The sequence below is a fragment of the Anguilla anguilla genome, chromosome 18 (genome assembly GCF_013347855.1).
Source record: "Anguilla anguilla isolate fAngAng1 chromosome 18, fAngAng1.pri, whole genome shotgun sequence".
NCBI lineage: Eukaryota > Metazoa > Chordata > Actinopteri > Anguilliformes > Anguillidae > Anguilla > Anguilla anguilla.
In genome coordinates, this window is record NC_049218.1 from 10433777 (window position 1) to 10457014 (window position 23238).

Below are 23238 nucleotides of genomic sequence, written 5' to 3' on the forward strand. Positions count from 1 at the left end.
AACCTGGGCCTGGAGCTGTGCTCTGGGAGATCTAAACTCCTCACAAAGTCTCACTCTCACTCTCTCTTTCTCTTTTTCTCTCTCTCTCTCCCTCTCGCTCTCTCTCTCTCTCTCTGTCTCTCGATCTGTCTCTCAATGTCTCTGTATCTCACTCACCCTTTTTTTCTGTACTGGCTGGCCGGTGGTGACAGAAAATCGCACAGGAACGGGAGAAGTTTGCAGACGAAGGCAGCATCTTCTACAGGCTGGGCGAGTGTGGACTCATCTCCTTCTCTGACTACATCTTCCTGACCACCGTGCTTTCCAGTGAGTGTGTGTGTCTGTGAGTGTGTGTGTGTGTTTGTGTCTATTTGCAGTCATGTGGGATTGTTCACATTCATTTACTGGTCAGTTTGACCTTCATTAGAGATCTGACATATACTTGCTCATGGCCCAATAGAAAATAAGAAAAAAGAAACAAAATCAGGCCTATGGCACATACCTATGTTACAGACACTGCAGTCAGTGCTGTAATTGGTGAATGAATGGAAGTACATACCAGACTGTCAGACACATTCACGCACTGTAATGGCGTCGACAGAACGAGCCGCAGGGCAGCCCCATGTTGCGATATTCCCTGTTTGGGCGTTTCAGAAGACTGAGCTGCTTGCCATCAGAGAACCTCAGCGCTCTGATCGCACAGTCTGACCCGGTCCGGCCTGGTTTGGCTCGGTCCGGCCCAGTCCAGCCGCACCCGGGGGCTCCATCTCCTGTGGCACGCCGCTGGGTTTTATTCCTCCCTTGCAGATCGTTTGATGCAGTAAATATTTTATTTACTCTCGGCCCGAGTCTTTGGGGTGCTCTTTGCAGTTTAATTCGCTGGCAGGCTGCTGGGCGGAGCCCTTCACGGTTGGCTGCGGCCCATTAGGTACCCCCCCCCCCTGTTTTAGGGGGGATTAGTATTGAGAAGGCCGCGCTGGGTGGTGTGTTACAGGAAATCTCCTCAGCGCACATTGTAACGGCTGAGCTGGTCTCCGTGGGTTTATATGAGACTCCGCAGGTTGCTGGGGGTCTGATGGCGTTCAGGTCTCTCCACGCGGTGCCTTTGGTCGCCTGCTCTCTTATCGGCGCTGTTGTTTGCGCAGCTCCCCAGAGGAACTTCGAGATCGCCTTCAAGATGTTCGACCTGAACGGAGACGGAGAAGTGGACATGGAGGAGTTTGAGCAGGTTAGTAACCGACACCCCCGGGGGCTGTGGGGTCCACGCAGACGCCAGCAGGGAGAACCGGGCCAGTACAAGGCAGACGGGTCAGAGTGGATCTGGTGGGCGTTTGTGACTGATATGGTTAATTGGTACAATGACGGCTCTGTGGTGGGTGAGAATTTGTAGTGTTATCTTAGTACAGAGAGAGAGGCGGGTCCACTGTGCTACTGTTCAATTTCGAGCGCTGACCCTTAAATAGAAGTGGCTGGATTTTTTGCTCTATCCGTTCTCTTAGTAGCACTTAATGGGATGAATTATTAGGTGCGATTAGCCCAAATTGCTAATGCTGGAGGCATTTGAATAAATGGGGAAGGAGGCGTGTAGTAAATCCGCAGCACTACGTGCCTGCTGTTGATTCCTACACTGTTCAGAAATGCTTTACTGAGGGGAAAGGAATCGGGTATGATGCTTTATGTCCGGCCCCATTACACGCACACTCTCTGGCGCCACCTGCAGGTCCAGAGTATAATCCGCTCGCAGACCAGCATGGGCATGCGCCACCGCGACCGCTCCACGACGGGAAACACGCTGAGGACGGGCGGCTGTAGCTCCGCCCTCACCACCTACTTCTTCGGCGCCGACCTGCGGGGAAAGCTGACCATCAAGAGCTTCCTGGAGTTTCAGAGGAAGCTGCAGCACGACGTGCTCAAACTGGAGGTGCCTGACTGTCTGAACCCACCACACACACACACATACCCACTCATCCACATACGCACACACTCACAGACACACACACACACACACACACACTCACATACGCACACACTCACACACACACACACACTCACATACACAGAGACTCAAACACAGATACACACTCACACATACACACACACTCACATACACAGAGACACACACACACACACAGATAGATACACATACACATACTCACATACACACATACACACACATATCCTCTCAAGCACGCACACACATACTCACACACACACATATTCTCATACACACGCACACACACAAACACACACACACACTCACATACACACATGCACACACACACACACATGCTGAAGTGCACTGTTCACGGTGTATTGTTCCCTTGCTCTCTGTCCCCAGTTTGAGCGGAACGATCCGGTGGACGGGCGGATCACAGAGAGGCAGTTTGGAGGCATGCTGCTGGCCTACAGCGGAGTTCAGTCCCGAAAACTCAAAGTCATGCAGAAAGGACTGAAGAAGATGTTTAAGGATGGCCAAGTGCGTCCCTGCAGACACACACACACACACACACACACACACACACACACAGACAGGTGCACAAATGAGCACACACAGACTAATTTATACAGCTGTGCCCTGCACTTTCTCCATAAACCTGCACCTGCCACCTCAGCAGCTGTTGTGTTTGTCTTGGTGCTTCTCCCGGCGTCTGCGTGTTTGTGTGTGTGCGTGAAGTTCTGAGGACACGGAGGGAAAACCTGTCTGATGGGCCGAAATCATCTCAGAGCTCCGTCAGGGCAGCAAGAGCCCTCGTCTGCCTCCCTCCCTCTCTTCTCTCGCTCCCTCGTTCTCCGCCTGTGACAGTCTGTCCACATGGCTGTGCGTGCAGAACACTGCGCAGTGTGGGCGGTACGGCGTGCTGTCTGTCTGCTGCGTGCCGCCTGGCAGGGCCTCCCCGGGGCCTGCACGCTGAGGCTTCTGGGAAACGAGCAGAACACTGCGCAGTGTGGGCGGTACGGCGTGCTGTCTGTCTGCTGCGTGCCGCCTGGCAGGGCCTCCCCGGGGCCTGCACGCTGAGGCTTCTGGGAAACGAGCAGAACACTGCGCAGTGTGCGGGTGTACGGCGTGCTGTCTGTCTGCTGCGTGCCGGCTGTCAGGGCCTCCCCGGGGCCTGCACGCTGAGGCTTCTGGGTAACAGGCAGACGAGGAAGTAGCTGCTCGTATGTGACTCAGCATTAAATTAGCAGCATTTGGGGAAGATAACGCTGTATGAACAGCCATCTTATTGGGGCTGAGGGACATAGTATGGACTTAAGTAATGGGGGTCTCCAGTCTACATGTAGTGTTCAAATTAAAGCACCAAATTATATCGGCTGGCCTCCTCCACTCCTCCCCCTCTCTTTCTGTCTTCACCCTTTGCTCTTCATTGAACAGCACCTGATTGAAGCAACTCCTCCTTTTTGCAGGGCATCAACTTCGAGGAGGTGGAGAACTTTTTCACTTTCCTGAAGAACGTGAACGATGTGGACACAGCCCTGAGTTTCTACCACATGGCAGGGGCCTCCATCGACAAAGGTATCAAGCACCACTCGTTCTTCCTCCCTCTCTTTCTCTCTCTCTCTCAGCAGGCAGTGCTGCTGATGAAGCAGGTGAAGAAGGGCTCTCTCTCTCCCTCTCTGGACTCCTCTCCGCCGCTCACTTTATCTCCCTCCCTCTCACTTCTTCTATAATTCTCTCCCTCCATTTCTATACCTCTTACTGACCTTCTGTCTGACACTCCATTTCTTTCTCCATTCTGATGCTCTCCTTCACATTTCATCCCCCCCCAGTCGTATATATATGCGCTTGTTAGAGGACCCTCTTCTACTGACTCCGGAGAGTGCAGAGGTACATGGTGCCCAGAGCCACTACTTATCATGCTGTAGCTCCCTAGCCAGTGCAGAGAGATGAATCAGAGTCACGCGTGGCATAACGGGCAGCCGATTGACCAGCAGGGGGCGCTAGAGAGCGGATCCCTGCCGACCGAGCCCTCCCCTAACCCTGGGCGATGACCACTGAATGTGTCACCCAGTTGGCACACGGCCAGGCCATGTATTAGAATGAGCACAGTGCCTTACCCCAGTGAGCCGCCCAGCAGCCTCGCAGTGCTGTTTTTCCATCCTTCTCTTCATCCCTCGTTCCTTCCCGCACCTCCTCTCCTCCCTCCCCTCCTCCTCTCTGCTGACAGCCTGTTTAATGGGCAGCCTGCCGGAGCTGCACATCCTGCAGCTCCTCACAGCCCTCCTGGCCCCGTTTTGCACTCATTCACCGGAAAGGAGCATGTCAGGGCTACACTGCCCCCTGCTGACTGATACATGTCACTGAAAGACTGATTTCCTGCAGACATCAAACCTGAGATCCCAGTCAAAAACCACAGATAATAATAATAATAATAATAATAATAATAATAATCTGTTCCATTAACATACTCTGCAAGAGCTGAATTCATTTTTACTGTGTAGTAATAATAATAGTAATAATAATAATGATAATAATAATAATATTCTGTTCCACTAACATACTCTGTCAGAGTTAAATGATTTTTTTACTGTGTAATAATAATAATAATTATTATTATAATAATTTTTTTATTCATTTAATTGCTTCGGAGACACCATTATCTTGTGCGGCTCCCCATCGCTTACACAACGTTTTTAAGACTCCATAGTTTTCACCGCATTGTCGATAATACGATGCTGTAATTGTCTGCGAGCCAGCTGATAATGGTAATAACATAATGAAGAAGCTGGCTTTGTGCTGCGTGAACACGCAGGCAGCAGCGCAGCGTTCTTATCTGTGATTGTGGCTGAGTGTAATTTAATCTGCTGCTCTCTCGCTGTGCTTCTGATTGCATTACCGCTCACATCTGGACACTCTGTCTGTCTGCGCAAGTCTCTCTGTCCGCCTGCTGTCTGCGCAGTCTCTCTGTCCGCCTGCTTTCCGCCCAGCTCTATCAAAGAGCCTGAAACTGCCCTCTGCCAAAAAACTGCCCTGTACCCAAAACTGCCCTCTGCCAAAAAACTGCTCTCTATCCAAAACTGCCCTCTGTCCAAAACTGCCCTCTGTCCAAAACTGCCTGCTGTCCAAAACCAGCTGGAGCAGTTTGTGGCGTCTTCTCCTATTGGTATGTACTGAGAATCGTAACAGAATCAAAGTGGAAGAGATGGTGCTTATGGATCCTTTCAGGGCGCGTCCAGCAGCTTTTAGCTGTGCTGTGCTGTGCTGTGCTGTGCTGTGCTGTGCTGCGCTGGGCTGTGCTGGGCTGTGCTGTGCTGGGCCCCAGTCTTTCTGCTCTAACAGGGATGGGATGTGTCTCTGCAGCGGGGTAATCTCCAGATCATGGCTGCTTCCTCCTATCTCTCTTAGCGCTGGGGAAGAGCTCCCAGGCTCATTACTGTCAGGATCACATTGGTGTGTTGCTCCCAGAGCTGATAATCAAGAGGATTTCTTTCTTTCTCTCACTCTCTCTCTTTCTTTCTCTTTGTCTCTCTCTTTCACTCGCACTCTCTGCCTGTCAATTATTTCAGCATTCCGCATTGGCATGAAACACTACATTTTACCCAATGAGTTCACAACAATTATAGCAATGACAGCTGTAGCGGTAAAACAAACGGCCTATAGAGCATTTCAACGGAAATGCAATAATCAAGTTCCATCATATCTACATTTCTTCTTGATTTGTCGGTCTCTAGTGAGTGTGCCTCTCCCTCACTAACTCACACTCGTGCTCTCTCTCTCTCTCTCTCTGTCTCTCTCTCTCTCTCTCTCTGAAATTCAGTGCCTAATTGGCGTCTGTTTTCAGACGAGGTGGACGAGCGCGGCTTCCTGTCGACGCGCTGAACCGCGCGCGCACGCGAGACGCGGCCGGTCGAGTTTCCGTTCGCGGGACCCCTCGCGCGCGGCCGACCCCGCCGCGCCTTTAGAGCGGAACCCTTACCGCCAACGCCCGCCCGCCCCGCTTCAGTTCCCTTAAATGGGCGGGACGCAGGGGCCTGCGTAAACGGCAGGGCCCGGTGTTTTTCTGTTCTTTCTGAGGGGGGTAATTAATAAACCGAAGCTTCTGCCCCTCTGTTATGGGGAAGGCGCAGCAGAACGCTTGAGCCGATTGGTGCTCGTCGTGTGCAGAGCGGGTAAACATCGCCGGAGGGAAGTGCTATTTTTATTCTTTTTCTCTGGTGTGAACTTTACTCTGGGTAGTGATATGAACTGTATTTTAACAGTGGGTGTTGGTGAGTGTGCATATGTGTGTGTGTGTGTGTGTTTGACTGGGTATGAGAGCGAGTGTGTATGCAGGTCAGGTTGCTGTGGAAACGCTTATGAGTCTCAGACTCGGGTGTAGCTCACTAAGAGGCTCCCAGTTTGCCTCAGGTTAACCAAACCAGGTCTGACGTTTCAGTTTCTGCACAAATATCAGAAAAGTCCAAAAGGAACGGGGGGAAAGAGATTTGATTGTGAGAATCGATTAGCTTCTTTCCGTCTCTCCCTCCACACACTCCCCAAAAATCAATGCTGAATTAATGCTTCTTATCGAGGTGGACAAGGCACCTCATCACTCTTCTTTTCTACCATATTTGTTCTGCTTTGGCCCAAAAGCCTTGCACCCCCCCCCCCCCACACACACAAAAAAGTCAAGATCTCCCTCTGACATGGTTTGGGGCTTCTCTTGATCTCAGTGATGTGCAATGTTTGTTTCTTTAGCCAACAAGATCTTATGGTATTGATGTGTTCATGTGTTTACTGCAAGTGTCTACTGCAAGTATGGAAGATGTTGACAAGGCTACTCACTAAGTAAGGAGCCTAACTACTGCTGACATTTTACATACCCCCCCCCTTCCCTGCTTCTACCACTTTCCCTCTCCTTCCCTGCTTGTATCCCCTTCCCTCTCCTCTTCCCTCTCCGCTCTCCTTCCGTGTTGCAGCGACCATGAAGCAGGTGGCTCGCACGGTGGCGAAGGTCGAGCTGTCGGACCATGTGTGTGACGTGGTGTTTGCGCTCTTCGACTGTGATGGTGAGTTCCCTGCAACATTTAAACAGTGCTTCTGAGTTTTATACTGTAAACTCATTTTAAAAGGTGTGTGTGTGTGTGTGTGTTTGTGCGTGTGATTGCAAATAAAGGTCTTGTGTGTCATGCGTTATCTACTTCGATGAATTCTATTAAATACACAAAAGTTTTAAACCACCTCAAAGAAGAGCAAAAACTGGCACCTCCTGATTGTTTGCTGCAATCACCACCCGTAGTGATATGACCTGCCAGAATCAAAAGGCTGCATTTTTACTGTTCCTGGGTGTGTGTACACAGGAGCCCGTAATCTGCAAGCAGTCAGTCTTGGGAGTAGCCTCTGAGAAAAGCAGACTAGAGGACTGTGCGAAATGACCTGACAACCGCATGTTTGTGTAAGGTTGTGAGCATGTATCTCAGTATTTCCTGTTAGTCATCTTTGAAAGCAGGTTGTGGTTGACCCCCTTTTCCTGTTTGGTTGTCATGGGTGATGAAACTACAGATGGGCTCTGTTCACACTTTTTTGCCTGTGTACCTATCTGTCTTGCCTGTGTGTGTGTGTGTGTGTGTGCCTGCGTGCCTGTGTGTGTGTGTGGCGTGTGCTCATCTGCTCTCTCTCTCTCTCAGGTAACGGGGAGCTGAGCAATAAAGAGTTCATCGCCATTATGAAGCAGCGTTTGATGAGGGGGCTGGAGAAACCCAAGGACATGGGCTTCACCCGGCTGGTGCGTGCCATGTGGAAGTGCGCCCAGGACACTGCCTGGGACTTCGCTTTGCCCAAGCAGCATTAGGGCGGGGCGGGGCGGGGCGGGGCGGGGTGAGGCGAGGCGGGGCAGGCGGGAGAGCGCAGGGTGGGAGGGGCGGAGTCGGAGACTTCAGTCAGCCAGCTTCTAAAGGTGACCTCCTCCACACACTTCCTCCCTACCCCCAGCTTAAAAAGCAAGACGCATCATTATCCAATTGAACTCGTTAAAATGGTAATTCTGGTAAGAACAATTGATCGTGCGGGCGTGGCGCTGCGGATAACGATTTCAGCTGCAGCTGGAGAGTGCTGGTGTGGCGGAGGCTGCTTTTCCGAGCTTTCTGGGGGCCCCTCTGCGCTGAAGACACTATGGTTTATGGGACAGTGTAACGATAGCGGCGTACTCTGAGGTAGCCTGGCAGGGCTAGCTGATATCCCGCTCTCTCCGGTGGGGGGGCCAGTCCTGCGGTTTGGCGGGGAGAGTACACTTCGTACGGCTTCTTCAGGCTGCTTTGGGATCGTTCTCTGTGTACACTGATATTTACCCAGAATGCTTTACGTTGTTAATATATTATACAGTAAAGTGTACCGCTGTAAGTGAATGCGTTTCTAAGACTGTAAAAAGGCTCTATTAAAATGTTTTTTTCCTAAAAAAATATTTTTGCATTTTTTTTTTTACTGGCTGCGATGTCCCGTTTCTTTTTCTGAACTTTTTGGAACCGTGTTAGTCGTTTCTCAGCTCAAGACGTGTTTGAGGATTGTACTTCTTATTCATTTGTATTTATTCCAGGAAGTCTCATTGCCCATTAGCTGGTTTTGAAGTGCCAACAGATTACAGCAGGATTAGATTGGCTGATCTCACTTGTATATATTTGCCTAAGAGCGCAAGTTTGAGAGAGAGCAGACGTGTGTGAGCGTATGGCTACAAGGTGCACTGCAAGAACACAAACAGTGAGTGTTAAGAGGTGAGGGTGTGAGTGGAGAGGGGATAATTTGTGTGTGTGTGTGTGTGTCAGAGGGGGTAAAGAGAGTGGGGGCAGCAGTAGTCAGCAGTTCTTTCTAATTGAAATGGACAGGATGGTCTTCCGCCTCCATCTCTGCACACTAAATGAGCGCACACACACACACACACAGTTCTCTTGTGCATATACATCCCTCATTCCTGTACACACGGTGAAACAGTTCTTTCGCACACACACAACACAGGACCTAACTGGACAGTTTTCTCACACCGAGTGAAGGTCTGTCATACTCACACACACATTCCTCTCTCAGAACCTGGACACACACACACACCTTTCCCAGACACTCATGCACACACACACACCTTTCCTGTACACTCATGCACACACATGCGCGCGCGCGTTGCAGGTTCATTAGCATTTATCTCACAGCCCAGCAGCAGGGCTTTTCAGGGTCCACCCTCGATAGAACTACAATTCCCAACAAGGGCATTTAACACAAGAATCGGGCAAAAACGTGCCCGAATAAAACCTGAACGTACCGGACGGTGCCGTCACAGATGTGAAAATGCTAATTGTAGGTACACGGGGGGGGAGGGTGCCGGTTCAAGCCCCCCCGCCCCCCCCCCGACTGATTCAAACCCATTACAATCACAAGCTGGAGGAGCTCCAGTCACTTATTGAGCTTCGCAGTCCAGCGTACGGCCTCAGTGAGGTGCTGACGCTGCACTGGGTCATCAAGATTGGTCTCATATATATTCCGTTATGCGCAACCTCTAATTCAGCTCGGAGCCTCCAGCCAGAACTGCCTTCAGATAAGGGCCGTGTGTGTGTGTGTGTGTGTGTGTGCGTGCGTGAGCGTGCGCACCTTCACACAGGCGCTGTGTTTAAGCTCTCCCCTGTCACGCCTGCGCACAAGGCACACGCCCCCGTTTGAGTGGCCTACCTGTCCCCTGTGCACACCTGTGTGGAGTCTCGCCGCCTGGGACGGGGGAAAGCAGACATTTTGAGCCGAAGTCAGCAATCCTGGGACTCCAGCCTTTCTGAGACAACAGCTCACTCAGAACAACAGGGGTGGGCACAGGGGAAACTTTACTGTAGAATGCGGAAAGGACACCATGCCTTGTGTTGCTGCCATCTAGTGGCTGTGAGCACAGCAAGTTGGGAGCAGATAGTTTTCATTACAAAAAAGAGGTTTCGGGAGCTTCCATTATACACTGTACGCGAGTCAGGAAGTAGCCTACATAATTACATCATTGCTCGTTGCCCGTGGAGATGGCGGACCTTGATCGATTTCCGGGTCAGGTGAGGACCGAGGAGAAGAGGACGGATAAAATGAGCGAGGGAAAAAAGCTGCGGGTCTTTGTGAGCTGCGGTACAATGTGAGGGAGACCCCGCCCCCAGGGAGTGGCCACCTGGGTCTCATTATCACATCTGGCCGCCCAATCAGGTGCGTGAGTGCACAGCACGGCCACACACCTGCTCTCCACCGGCCGCCATGCAGCGGAGTCAAACGCGCACACTCACACACACACACACACATGCTCTGCGCCAGTCCCCATGCAGTGGAGTCAAACAGGGACACCCGTACACTCACCTACAACAACGCTTACACACACACACGCGCACGCCCCCGAGCACACAAACAGTTCAGGTGTCAAGTCTTTCTTTAATCTCAGCAATAAGAATATTATCAGAAAGGGGGGGGGGGCAGAAACTACAACAAAAAAAGAAACATTCTGAATTACAAGGAATATAATTTTCAACATAATTAAAGAAGGAGGGTGAAGCATATATGCAACACTGGACTGGAGCCCCCTGGTGGCACCAAGAGACCCCTGCAGGCTAAGGACAGACACAGTGAGACGAGACGCTCGAGCCAATAGAAGACCAGCGCAGAGAATCCATCCATCGCTGATACAACATCAGTGATTTACAGTTAATATGGCTTCTGATTCGAGAGAAATTAATGTGCTCCACACCCAAATGAGCTTAAAATGCACAAACATGTAAAACTGCGTTTAGAAGGAGGACAATTCAAAGGGAATGAGCCACGAGAGGCTGCTAACGAAACCGCTAACAAACCGTTCTACACCCTACGCCCTTTTCTCTTATTCCTTAAATAAACAAAGAAGAATAAAAATTAAAAATCCACCTTCGGCACGGTACACATAAGCACTGTCGTTGACGAGACGTGAAAGGCTAACCACAAAAACAATCTTTGAAGAGGGGACAGTTATTTTTGAAACTTTAAAGCAACTTACGGGTTCACGAAGAAAGACAACTGAACAGGCTTTTTTTGTTAACTACACATTAATTAATTTGAGAGCTTTGAAAAGAAACCTTCTCCTCAGGCGCCACCTCCTGGTTGCAGGCTGCAAGCGCAGCCAGATAAGAGTTTTCAGGAAGCTGCAGTAAGGTGGAAACGTGCCCTACAGTCCTTCCTGCTTCACTTGCATCTCAGGTCCGTTTCACAGAAAAAGCCACTGACTAATCATCTGAACTACAATGAAGTGTCAGCTCTGGCTCAGTGTCACATTGCTTCAGGGTGTTTCAAAGCAGTCGTGTTGGGGGGGGGAGGGGGGTTCGGGGGGGGGGGTTCAGAGAGCTCCTCTAGAGTCTAGGGTAGAGAGGTATGTGATGTTGAGGCAGTGGGGCTCTGGCATGGTGACATCACAGTGACGGGCAGGGCTTTCAGTCGCTGTCGAACTTGATGGAGTTGACGCCGGTGGAGATGGCCCCGCCCCTATAGCTGCCCCTCTTCTTCTTGGTCTTCTCGTGGCGGAAGGACTTCCCCTTGGTGAAGCGCAGCACGTCGTTGGCCTTCTGGCCCCAGTCGCCGTTGGCTCCCAACTTCAGCGGGAGGAGGAGGAGGAGGAGGAGGAGAGAAGGGGGAGAACCAACCAGTTACAAATTACACCGACTAACCCCCACAGGCTAAAGCAATGTTCCGCACACCCACGCCTTTTTTACACATAATTACAGCACTTACTCAGCAGCGGGGAAGGAACGCTGGAGCAGTAAATCTCTGCCCTTTTCCTAATTCATTACAGAAAGTTGAACAAGTGCGGAAAGCTCGGAAATGTGCTGAACAAACAGAAGGGACTGCTTTTAATCAACAGCCCGGGGCTGGGGGGGGGGGGGGGGGGGGGGGGCGGAGCGAGCCGCAGGGAAACGCACAGGCCTCATTACTATGCGGGACTAGGAGCGCCCCCCCCACCCCCCACGTGCCCCAACTCACCTTGGCGTCGAAGGAGTTGTCTGCCAGGCGGGGGTCCACCTCCACCTCCTCGTCCCTTATTCTGCGGAATGGGGCGTTGACGGCCTGCAGGGGGCGGAGACCCAATATTTACTCGACCTCTTCACACAACAGCGCCTCCACAACTCAGTGCCTCCACAACCTCTTCCCCCAAAGAACAACATTCACTACGGGCAGGCTCAGGACACCACAACCAAGTCTCTCATATCATTATTCTGGCCACCTGGCCTTCTAGAGCAGGGGGCGCACAAACTTTCTCAGCAAGGACTCAAAAGACATCAACCCCATGCTCTTCCCCGACCCAAACTGACGTCATTTTCATTAACTACAATTAACGGAAAATGAATTGTTAAACTGCTGACGATAGTCACGTTTTTTCATACTTAAAAGCTATACGAAAGGACAAAGTTAGCAGCCAATTAATCACAGAAATGGTCGTATTAACAGAATTTAAGGCTTCATCAATGAAGCATAGTCTGGGTAAAGTGCTCAGAGCTGCCAGACAGAAAACAGTGAGATAAAACGTTTATTCTCATTAATGTTAGTCAATGTCAGCGAGTCCCTTTTTAATGGGACGAATCAGCCACTCAATTTCCCAGTGGAAAACTTTGAACAAATTAGCCAATAAAATGTTTTTTGATGTCAAAAGCACAAAAAGACCAGATCGTGATAATTAGCTAAAGCCTTTAACCATCTTATGTTGTATGAGCAATAAACAAGTTAATTAGGTAGAATCGCCATTTTGGAGTTTAGTGGGAATGATGCACCAGTCAACAGTAAAGCAGGTATTTATGTAATCATGAAATACACTGGCAAACACATACAAGAACAATGCATTTTAACTAGTTTTATTTTTTTTATTTAGCATTTTCTTGTGAAAACACAAAATAAGAAATGAATGCCAACATTTTTTCATCCAGGCCTAACTGCACTGCAACGCTGCAGACAATTATCATATGCGGTTTGGTTCATTGGGGCCACCTAGCAGTAGGAATTACGTGGGTCGCCTCTCTTCCCATTGAAAACAAACGTCTTCCAGCGAGAGCGCAGCGGGAATGACGCGTTTGGTGTAAATCAGGGGTCACTCATAATCATTTACTGACCCAACACAGCTCCCGACCCACAGGTATGTGCCCCGCTTTTCTAGAGTACATTAATGGAAACACAGCCCAAGGCTGACATGTAATCCTTCACTGATCAATATGCCTCCATTTTTAATTGATTCTGTTAACAGTATATTAATAGTAACAGTGCACTATTAATGATCAAACAAAAACATATCAAAACATGCATAATGAGTGATACACAAACAGTAGCCAGTAGTTAGAGCTTCATTTCTGAACGCTCTAAAGCCCTGAACTCATTTGTTATAATGAGAATGCATTAAACCAAGGTTCCCCAGCCCCGGTGCTGGACAGCCACAGGGCCTGTTGGCTTTTAAGTCACTGATCAATTAATTTATCAATTAAAAATGTTAATTACACAATTAGCTCATCTCTGCTTTCCTGGGTCTGAACTGGCTGTTGGCTGTAACTGACGTTGTAGTGAAAAGAAAAACCAGCGCCTGCAGAGGCACTGGAACAGGACGCATTCTGGCCAATCAGCGACCAGAATGCGGCCTTCACTGCCCACAGTACAGGCAGCACATCAGCGTGTCCCAGAATGCACTACCTTCTCTTTGGCCTTGGGGAAGGAGTGCGGCGTGGTCGCCACCGCTTTCTTCCCTTTCGGAGTTTTCTTTTTCTTCTCCGCCTCTTCCTCCTCCTCGTCTTCACTTTCGGACGACTCTGCGTCTAGTTTCCTCTTGCCATTTGTGCCTGTTGTCCAAAAACAAAGGAAGAAGATGAATGTGACTACAAAAGACTGCATTCATGCATGATAAATAAATCACTTGGGAACAGGCGTCTGATTGGATGAAAATATTTCCATGTTTCTGCAAATGCGTCTTTTCATCTAAATTTCCCCCGGGCACTCGAAACGTTTCAGAATTTAGGCGAGTACATCATGGCAGTTAATCCTATGAAGACCACATTTACTGGGTGTTGGAGGGCGGGAATCCTCAAACTACTACCTTACTGAAGGGCACACTTTATTTGGATTAGAGACCGAATAAGAAGCCCACTCACTGAGGACACTATCAGGGAGCGCATGCTCATCAGTGATTCCCAACTCCCAACTGATCGACTGTTACAATTCCACAAGAAAGTGTTCCACAACAACTCATCTTAGACGAGTGTCTATCACAGAGAGAACTAGTTTCATTCTGCACTTGTGGCACAATTTTTAAAAATCCTATTAAAAAATGCACATCTTTAAATAGTATTGTGAGTGCTCCCACCACACTTTCAGTGACCTGAACTCCTACCGTTGACCATGGACGTGGCAGCTGCCTTGGGAGGCTCAGGTGCTGCTTCCTCCTCTTCCTCAGATGAAGAGCTGTCGGAGGATCCGCTGTCCTGCTTGGCCTTGGCGGCAGAGGTCGGGGGGGCCTTCGCAGCAGCAGGAGTGGCCGCGGGGGTCGACGTCTTCACTGCCTTTGGGGCTTCCTCCTCTTCCTCAGAGCTGCTGTCACTAGAGGATGACGATGCTGCATCCTTCTTCGCGGGCGTGGTGGCTGGGGCAGGCGTTTTGGGCGTGGCTGCCTTACCGTTGGTCTTTGCGGGCTTGGCAGGTGTTTCTGCCTCCGCCTCGGAGTCTGAGCTGTCAGAAGAATCTGAGCTGCTCTCCTGTGTCTTAGCGGGCGTGGCCTTAGCCGGTGTGATTTTAGCGGGCGTGGCTTTAGCGGGTGTGGTCTTAGCGGGCGTGGATTTAGCAGTGGCGACTGCAGGCTTGGCGGGTGTTTTCTTTGCCTCTGTCTCAGAGTCTGAGCTGTCAGAAGAGTCTGAGCTGCTCTCCTGTGTCTTAGCGGGCGTGGCCTTAGCCGGTGTGATTTTAGCGGGCGTAGCTTTAGCGGGTGTGGTCTTAGCGGGCGTGGTCTTAGCGGCGGCGACTGCAGGCTTGGCGGGTGTTTTCTTTGCCTCTGTCTCAGAGTCTGAACTGTCAGAAGAGTCTGAGCTGCTTTCCTGTTTTTTAGCGGGTGTGGTCTTAGCGGGCGTGGCTTTAGCGGGTGTGGTCTTAGCGGGCGTGGATTTAGCAGGTGTGGTCGCCTTGGCTGTAGTCTGTTTTGGGGTTGTTTTAGCTGCCTTCCCAGCCTCCTCCTCCTCCTCGCTGGAGCTGTCCGAGCCGCTGCTGCTGGACTCAGCGGCCGGCGCGGTCTTGACGGGGGGCGTGGGGGCGCTCTTGGCCGCAGGTGTGGCCTTCTTCGCGGTGTCACCGTCGTCATCCGAGTCGGAGCTGTCGCTGTCCGAGTCAGAGCTGCTCTCAGCGGCCGCCGGTGGTTTGGCCGCGGCCTTGGCCACAGGTTTGGCCAGGGCGGACTTCTTCTTGGGCGGCTCCTCCTCTTCCTCAGAGGAAGAGTCTGAGCTGCTGGACGGAGCCTTGGCGGGCGGAGGCTTGGAGGCAGCGGGTTTGGGGGCGGCTGCAGGGGTGGATTTAGCAGGGGCCTCATCCTCAGAGCTCTCAGACTCTATGGGGACAAACACACAGGTGAGCAGAGGAAACCAGCCACGCAATCTACACACGAGAGGACCAATCACAGGACTGTAACAGCAGTAAATGCTTACAAGCCAGGGCATTAAGAAAACACCTGACTGAGCCCAAACATTAACTGTTTTTATTCCAACACAATCATATTTTTACATACACACCCTTTGTGTAAGCTTGTCGATAGAAGGGTTACTCTCAAACAGAAAGGACAACACTGCTGACCAAGGTACTGTACTTAGGTTTCTTATTTTCAAATTCTTGGCCAAAAAAATTATGAAAACAGACGAACTGTTTTACACATAAAAGACACAGTGTAAAAAATGCACAGTTCCAGTTTGCGTATTCTCACCTGAACTAGAGGAAGAGTCCTCCTTCTTGGTGGGCGCAGCCTTGGCAGGGGGGGTCTTCTTCACGACTGCGGTGGCCTTCGGCGCTGGCTCCTCCTCTTCCTCCGAGCTGGAGTCTGTCAGAGGAAGAGCCTCAGTTGCAATGATATTTACACAGCTTAAAACAGAATGAGACTTCATGCAAGCAAAGAGATGTGGATGTACTTCACACCCCCAGCCTTCTTCAAAGAGCTGCAAGTGCTTTTCAGTGAAGGGGGGGCCACCCACACCACTGTGCTGCATCATAACCCTAAACACACATCACTGGGGGGTTTTCCTCCACCACTTAAACCGGGGGCGGAGATAATATGGCCGTGGACCAAGAGACCTGGAGAAGCCTGGACACACATCACAGGACGTTTTAGATGGCAGTTTTGGGTCCATACCTGAGCTGTCAGAACTGGACTCGGCCTGCTTGCCTGCGGGTTTGGGGGCTGCTGGCTTGGCCGTGGCGGCTTTGACTGGAGCTGTGGAGAGACGGGGGCGAAATAGATTAAATATATTATCAAAAAAAGCCACAGACTCATGCTAAATGATAACATGCTAACAAAGCTAAAACCAAAGCAACAGGGTCTGGCATAACCTTTACCTGCCACTTTCTTTTCCTCCTCCTCATCATCACTGCTGTCTGAAGAGTCACTGGTTTCTGATTTGCTCCCACCTGCTGGTGTGGGAGTGGTCTGCGCTGCCGGTGGTGGAACTGCACTGTAAGGACCTGAAACACCAGCCAATCAGCAGTTAGAATGAGCACACGAACACGTGCCCCAGCCTGCTAAATCCACAACACAGTCATTTCCGATCTACAGCTCTTTGAACCAAATCAAGTTTAACCGAATGTTTATCCAAGGTAGTATTTCGTAATGAAACGTCCAATACTTCCTGTAAATTTAATGCTGCACACTGCACTACAAGATAAGCGGAGTGTTAATGCAAGATGCACTCAAATCCGAGAGCAGATGGTATTACTTTAACAATCCAGGAACCATCCAGCACCACCCATAAACACTGCCACGTCTGATACAATTACCACAGAAATTTGTTTTCAACTGTAAATCAGCTCAATGAAGCGCATCTCTCAGCGCATCAGGCGCCTAGAGCTCTGATAATAGGATCCTGAAAGCACCAATGGGCTGCGTGCATTTCTGTAAGTGCCGCAAATCTTCCGCAGACCGCCCTTATATGTCGTGGCTGATGAGCCGATCTGATGAAAAGAACCTCCACCAAACACCGAAAAATGGCCATTCAACAATTTACTGTTCCAGCCACTGGTATTATCATAGTAATTACTTCCAGCTCGCGGTTTCCCATAGAAACTGTTATCCAGGCAATAACTCATGCTGTAAAAAAGATTCTCGGGGTAGGGGAGAAGTCATGTGCCTCAGAAAGGCGAAGAATGACCTGGTTTGGGTTTCTTGCTGGGAGGGGCTTCCTCTTCTTCCTCAGAGGATGAGTCTTCATCACTGCTGGATTCTGCTGCTGCTGCTTTTTTGGCCGGAGGTGTCTTGGCAGAGGCTGCAGGGGTCTTTGCTGGGGCAGGGGCTTTAACTGGCTTCTGTAAGGGGAGAAGAACGCGTCCGTACCACATTAGCGACGAGGCGCCAACACACACACAAAAATCTCACCCGGGCCACGTCTTCCAGTGACTGTCAACTAGCCGCGACTGCCACAGGGTAAATGGGTGTGGTCGGGAGGGTTACATCACCTTGGCTGGCTCCTCCTCCTCCTCTGAGTCACTGGAACTGTCGCTGTCACTGCTGCTGCTCTCCTGCTTTTTCTGGGGGGCGCTGGCTTTCGGGGGGGCTTTAGGAGCAGCCTTCACACCTGCAGAGCCAGGGCAGGCGGTCAGGCAATCCGCCAGTCAATGCAACGTTGCCATGACATTTGACAAAAAACTGACCATGCAAAAGGGATGTAGGGATGTAGGCTGGTCATGCCGTATGACTGCTGACAAATCATACGACCCCATTACTTTAATATCAACCCCATATTACACAGCCCACTTCTGATAATGAAGCAACACCAGATGGCGGATCACTGCCTCATGTTAAGAAAGCAGATGAGGGACAGCAGACCAGAACAGGGAGCCTGGGGGGGTTGTTGAGGGTGCAGGGAGTTCAGTCCACAAACCTGCAGCGGGGGATTTGGCGGCCGCCTCCTCCTCAGAGTCCGACTCTTCACTACTGGAGCTCTCGTCTTTCTTCCTGGCCACAACGGGGGGCTGCGCAGGGGGCTTCTGAGAGACGAGCGAGAGGTCAGGAAACACGGACTCACGTCACCGAATCACATCAAACGTATTATAACAGCCAACAGAAAAAGCCAAGCACCTTTATGGCAAACTACAAAACAGTACAACAGGAAATCAGTACAACAACAAAAACTTCTCAATGTTGAGAAACGGCATTGACCCCAGAAAAGATAGCCCAGAGGGAATCTCTCCACCTTCTCTAGTCTCAATCCACCATTTCTCCTTATCCCCAGTGACCAGGGTTCAGTTACATATCAGGTAATTAAGGTAAAGACACACTGATCTATCCACACATTCCTGCTAACAAACTAGAACACTAACAATGTAATCAAATGGAACTGCTTAAAAAAAAGAACAAAAACAAATGACTCATTAACTACAGTTTCAGTCAAATAAACATTCAAGCAGAGATTAATTATTTTTACTGAAATCATAGCTTAAATAATAACCGATTAAATGATTAACATGCCATAACACTGTTTTATTATCATTCCATCCCTCTCACCTTCACTGGGGCCTTGGTTTCCTCCTCATCCTCAGATTCGTCTTCATCGCTGCTGCTGGACGTGACTTCCACTGCTACTACACCGACCTTCTTAGCTACGGCTGGAGCCTTGGGCCCTGAAAGGGCAGACAGACGAACAACCATCACCGCTGATGTCCATCATCCTCTTGCTCACCTAAAGCATGCCTGGACAGGCCTTTGAAGGAACAGGGCCTGTGCAGGGTTAATCGCTGATGGCGTGACTCTGGGGTGCTACACACACTGAAGCTGCCACATTCCTTAAAGCACTGGATCAAATAACACATTTTCTAACTTCCGTACAGCATTCACTTGAAATAAGCTATATGCATCCATCTGTGAATGGCAAAGCTAATTTACGAAATAATTTTAAAATTCCATCTCAGTTGTTTTACGCTCAACCTGAACAAAAGAGTATGCCTTTTCTTCTTTGTGCTAATTCACACGACAGTTGTTGAGGAAAAGTTGGAGAGACTGCAAAATAATCCTCAAAGGGCTTTTATTTTCATCTTCTTACATGAATGTTATATCAAGAAAGATAAACAGCTTTATGTTCAGTTATACCCTTTCCCTAGAGGTACTCAAACAGCAGGAAACACCTGTATAAACCAAAACCAATTAACAACTAATAATAGTGTAAAGAAGTCAAATAAAATGCTTCTGAGGACTATGGAGGGTGTACAATGGTTTTTTTCCCTCCTCAAAATGAGCGGATTCCAGCCGCAGTCTGAAGATCTGCCCCATCCTCCTAAATGATGTAAGGGGGTAGCAGTGAGTCCCCCACCCTGCGGGCTGTGACCGTACCTGCTGGGGCAGTCTTGGCAGGGGGAGGGGTCTCCTCTTCACTGCTGGAGTCCTCGCTGCTGGAACTCTCTGCAGCCTTCTTTGCTTTTTTAGCAGAGGGCCCGTCGACCGCTGAAGTGGCACCGGCCTGGGCCTTGCGTTTCTTAGCTTCCGGGGACCTTTGGGGGAAGAGGAATTACTGATAGCCACCTGTCATTCATGTCTGAATAATGGAAAACCCTATCGTGGCCGCTTCACTTACTTCACCCAGAAGTTGAAGATTTCAGTAAGACTCTGCTCATTCTGGTCCAGGGCTGTCTGATGGATGAAAAGGATAACATGGTGAGTGCTGTCATCCTTAGTTAAAAAATATAAAGAACCAACAGTGTGGCTCAGTCCCACATTTTTCACTACAGTCACTGCATCACAAACTACCAGGAAAAAAGGGTGGGGGGGGGGGGGGGCAGATATGATTTGCAAACATTTTAAAACCTTAAATTAGCATTCATTCTCCATTGTGCAAATAAATTTAAATATCTTCAAGCACTGACATCTGGGGTCTGAACTATTTGCTATGGTTTAGATATGTAAACAGGCGGTACAGCAATGGATTCGGGGCTCAGGAGGCACACTTGTTCGTGGCCTCAAAGTCACAGACACAGCAAGTTACCAAGCCAACTTGAAGTTCACCATTAAATTTCACAAGAATGTGTTGAATAAATACTTTCTGCTTTATTTCCGCAAAACACATTTGCTTTTGTTCATTCTCCATAACTACAAGACAACTGCGTCCTTAGTGTTTTTAGTATAATAACTACCTAACTAGCTGCCCGACTAAACAACAGCCGGCTACCCAATTAAAATATTTTACCAGCTTGTAATATTTCAAATTGCAGGTTTAAAAATGGTCAATGCGTTCTTCCTGAAATAAATTTCGTTTCATTGAAACTAACAGGTGGTCGATAAGTCAGGAAAAACGTGGATCTCGTCTGTAATTTATTTGGACATGTCGCACACGTGTTCTTGACCGTGTAAGACAGTCACGTTCCTCTTAACTTTTGCGCCGGTAAACACAACCACTTTTCAAATTACTCATAACCGCGCATTAGGCAATCCATATTATATCATCCTTTGCTTACCACTTTAGCCTTCTTTGAGAAGAGCCCCGCAGCCTTGGTGAAATTGTTCTCTAGAAGAAATGAGTAGACATGCTTGTACAGGTCGCTAGGAACCGTGCTTTGCTCCGCCATCTTCGCTCCCTTCGAACGTGTAGAAGGGAGGAATTGAAGAAGCTATCACATGGCCACCGAAGCGTCGGCGCACAATAAAAACGTCATTTTGAATAATTACGTAACATACAAACATTTGTATTAAATGTGTATTCTGTATTTTTGTGCGAAACAGAAATACGTTTGTTTGTGTAGTTAGAATTGATGAATTGATGCATTAAAAAGCTAACCAAAACAAAAGATTTACCTTTAGGAATATACATTAGCGTGTGATAGCCAAACATAATCATTAGCCGTTCTCTTGAGTTTGGCCAGCTCAAAATTGTCTATCAAATCGTTGCTTGAAATTTGGGACGTTGATAACAACATAACATATAGTATTCCAAATGTGTATCGTCGATCACAGAGGGTGGGCATATGTTTGTCAAGCTCAGTTTTAATGCATGCCAAAATGCGTATTCTTCCGTAGCAACGATGTGGTTCACAGTTCATTTGGTTCATCCAGACTGCTATTACAGTGGGGTTTAATGTTGTTAGTCCTACTCCAGTAGGTGGCGGTATGCGCCATTAAAGCATCAGAGATCATTTAAACTAAAGAAAAAGAAATCATACGTACGTCACAAAATGGCCGATTTCCGTGGTATGTTGTGAGCCGTGTGATGCTATACAAATAATTAACAATCCTCAAACATTTATTTGGAAGTCTGTTGCATTCGCTTGAAACGTTCTACAGTGTTCAGTTCAGGCATGCCTAGATACGAGTTATCCCTGATCCTAAAAGCGATGCAGAGACCGGAGACGGCTTCGGCTTTGCGGCGCACGGTAGAGACTTTGATAGAGCGGGGTGCTGTAGTGCGCGGCCTGGAGAACCTGGGCGAAAGATCACTGCCCTTCAAGATCTCCAAGCACAACTTGCGCCACACGCGTGGCGGATATTTCCTAGTGGATTTCCACGCCGCACCCAAAATTCTCCCTGGCTTTTTGGATCACTTGGAACGCGATGTGGACGTGGTGCGACAGACTGTTTTAAAGAAGGAGATTCAGACAACGCCGGGGAATTGCTGCGGCCCCCCTCCCACACAAACCAAGGGCATCACAACTCACCCAGAATGAGTGAGAGACATTCCTTACGTTGTATCCTATTCTCAGGAAGTGTGCTTGTTGTCCTTATGTTTGTAGTATGATATACGCGTATTTTATTACCTTATGATAACTGGCTGCCTGCTTGTTTGTTGTTATTATAAGCATTATCTAGCTAACTGGCTGTATAGCTAGCAGCAGAACTGTTGGCTGATCCTAACTGTGGACGTTTTTATCTAATTTTTCCAGATCCACGACAGACCGACCGGACAGATTGTCCTCTTCGATGACTTCATATTTTTTCGTTTTCCTTCTGTAAATATGCCCTGGAAATAAACATCACTTTTTGTAAATATGAGTAGACTGAGTTGATGAATAATACATTTGAAGGTGCAAACCCTAAAACATGGGAGTCAAGAAAGTGTGTGGTTATTAAGAATCTGCTTCCATTCATTCTTTTGTTATAATATTTTTTGCAGTCTTGGGACAAATTCCCGCTCAATAAGTAAATAAATAAAAATTAACTAAAAATACCCCACGAGTTGGGAATTGGCAATGATGCACTATTGAATGACCACTATTGCCACCTGTGCCTGCACAGAGCATTGCAACCAAAGTGTATTCTTTTGATCAGTTAGTATTTACCGATGATTCCATATGACAAACAGTACTGATGTAGAGAACTAGGGCCATTTAAAAATGTAATGTCTCTGCAAATTGTTAGTCTATGGGAATGTGGCGTGTTGTTTGGGAGAAACTAATTGGCCCCTGGCAGTCTTAAACCCATGCTAGCTGTTTTCATTTTGAAGTATCAAGTTAAGGTACCATAACTAAAGCTTTAGTTTAGAGCTGGACATCATTTACCAGATGTTTTACTTTTTTGTTCCTAGCAAATACTACAATACAAATACGAGTTTTCTTCAGGAGGTAAATGTGAACTCCATCCTTACAATGCTGTGGCCATTATTCTACAAGGGAAAAAATTGATATTAGTATGCAACCAAATTTTCAGTGGGTGAAATGGAAAATACACAACTTATGAACTGGCCTCAATTAATATGATCAAGTATTTGTTGTCTGTTTCCTACATGTGCAATGCATCTTATCCTCTGACATTTATATGCAATGTATTTCCCAAGTGTAAAACTACTGCTGATTTGGCCATGTAGTAAACAATCTCAAAAAAATTATAATATGTACTCAAGGCTGACCTTGAAAAATGTCCTTACTGCCCACAAATATTTTACTAGTGAAATATCTCTGGTAAGTAAAATTGGAAAAGGAAGTTACATGAGCCGGATTTGTCATTTAATCAGTTTCCAAACTAGGTCATCCCAGGGGCCATAGCCAGAGAGATGCATGATCACATTTAGTCAGCCTTTCAAAGGCTGAGTTATTGCTGCCCTGTACAATATGGGCCCTTAACCTCCGTCTGATTACTACAGAATGCCTTTTTTTAAGTGGCAGTGAAACAAAGATAGGCATAG

At 48.5% G+C, this 23238-nt stretch overlaps 3 protein-coding genes across 9 annotated transcripts in view; 2 read left to right on the forward strand and 1 right to left on the reverse strand.

The window, feature by feature from the left end:
* The window catches only part of micu1 (mitochondrial calcium uptake 1), a 34900-nt gene extending 26545 nt beyond the window's left edge, over positions 1 to 8355 (forward strand). For all 4 annotated transcript variants that reach the window (XM_035400571.1, XM_035400572.1, XM_035400573.1 and 1 more), the window contains 7 exons: positions 192 to 306; positions 1125 to 1207; positions 1700 to 1900; positions 2318 to 2455; positions 3385 to 3493; positions 6877 to 6966; positions 7585 to 8355. In XM_035400571.1, the coding sequence (XP_035256462.1) occupies positions 192 to 306; positions 1125 to 1207; positions 1700 to 1900; positions 2318 to 2455; positions 3385 to 3493; positions 6877 to 6966; positions 7585 to 7748 (900 nt within the window). In that variant the 3' untranslated portion in view covers positions 7749 to 8355. The remainder of the gene's footprint in view (positions 1 to 191; positions 307 to 1124; positions 1208 to 1699; positions 1901 to 2317; positions 2456 to 3384; positions 3494 to 6876; positions 6967 to 7584) is intronic.
* A 1955-nt stretch (positions 8356 to 10310) lies between these two features.
* Positions 10311 to 20772, reverse strand: nolc1 (nucleolar and coiled-body phosphoprotein 1). 4 transcript variants are annotated; one of them, XM_035400928.1, is made up of 15 exons: positions 20582 to 20772; positions 19705 to 19760; positions 19464 to 19621; positions 18642 to 18757; positions 18019 to 18121; positions 17594 to 17712; positions 17290 to 17443; positions 16481 to 16606; positions 16278 to 16358; positions 15855 to 15968; positions 14866 to 15485; positions 14286 to 14835; positions 13592 to 13737; positions 11903 to 11986; positions 10311 to 11514 (listed from the first exon to the last, which is right to left on the reverse strand). In XM_035400928.1, exons 1-15 carry the CDS (start codon positions 20690 to 20692, stop codon positions 11356 to 11358), a joined length of 2697 nt encoding a protein of 898 aa, XP_035256819.1. In that variant the 5' UTR covers positions 20693 to 20772; the 3' UTR covers positions 10311 to 11355. The 4 variants fall into 4 exon arrangements, with proteins under 4 accessions (XP_035256819.1, XP_035256821.1, XP_035256818.1 ...); XM_035400930.1 differs by having other exon boundaries at positions 14989 to 15485; positions 18019 to 18124; XM_035400927.1 differs by having other exon boundaries at positions 18019 to 18124.
* Positions 20773 to 21277: 505 nt separating this feature from the next.
* Positions 21278 to 22104, forward strand: mrps6 (mitochondrial ribosomal protein S6). Its single transcript, XM_035400931.1, has 2 exons — positions 21278 to 21784; positions 22001 to 22104. Exon 1 carries the CDS (start codon positions 21419 to 21421, stop codon positions 21782 to 21784), a length of 366 nt encoding a protein of 121 aa, XP_035256822.1. The 5' UTR covers positions 21278 to 21418; the 3' UTR covers positions 22001 to 22104.
* The last annotated feature ends 1134 nt before the right edge of the window (positions 22105 to 23238 follow it).

Bases quoted from the DNA above. Each gene is read 5' to 3' on its own strand.
- nolc1 (XM_035400927.1), bottom strand. From the start codon at position 20,692: ATGGCGGAGCAAAGCACGGTTCCTAGCGACCTGTACAAGCATGTCTAC. The intron at 16,359-16,480 runs GTAAAGGTTATG...GTCTCTCCACAG, and splicing joins GGAGGAAAAGAAAGTGGCAG to CTCCAGTCAAAGCCGCCACG. The intron at 11,987-13,591 runs GTAGTGCATTCT...CGCCCCCTGCAG, and splicing joins TCCCCAAGGCCAAAGAGAAG to GCCGTCAACGCCCCATTCCG.
- mrps6 (XM_035400931.1), top strand. From the start codon at position 21,419: ATGCCTAGATACGAGTTATCCCTGATCCTAAAAGCGATGCAGAGACCG.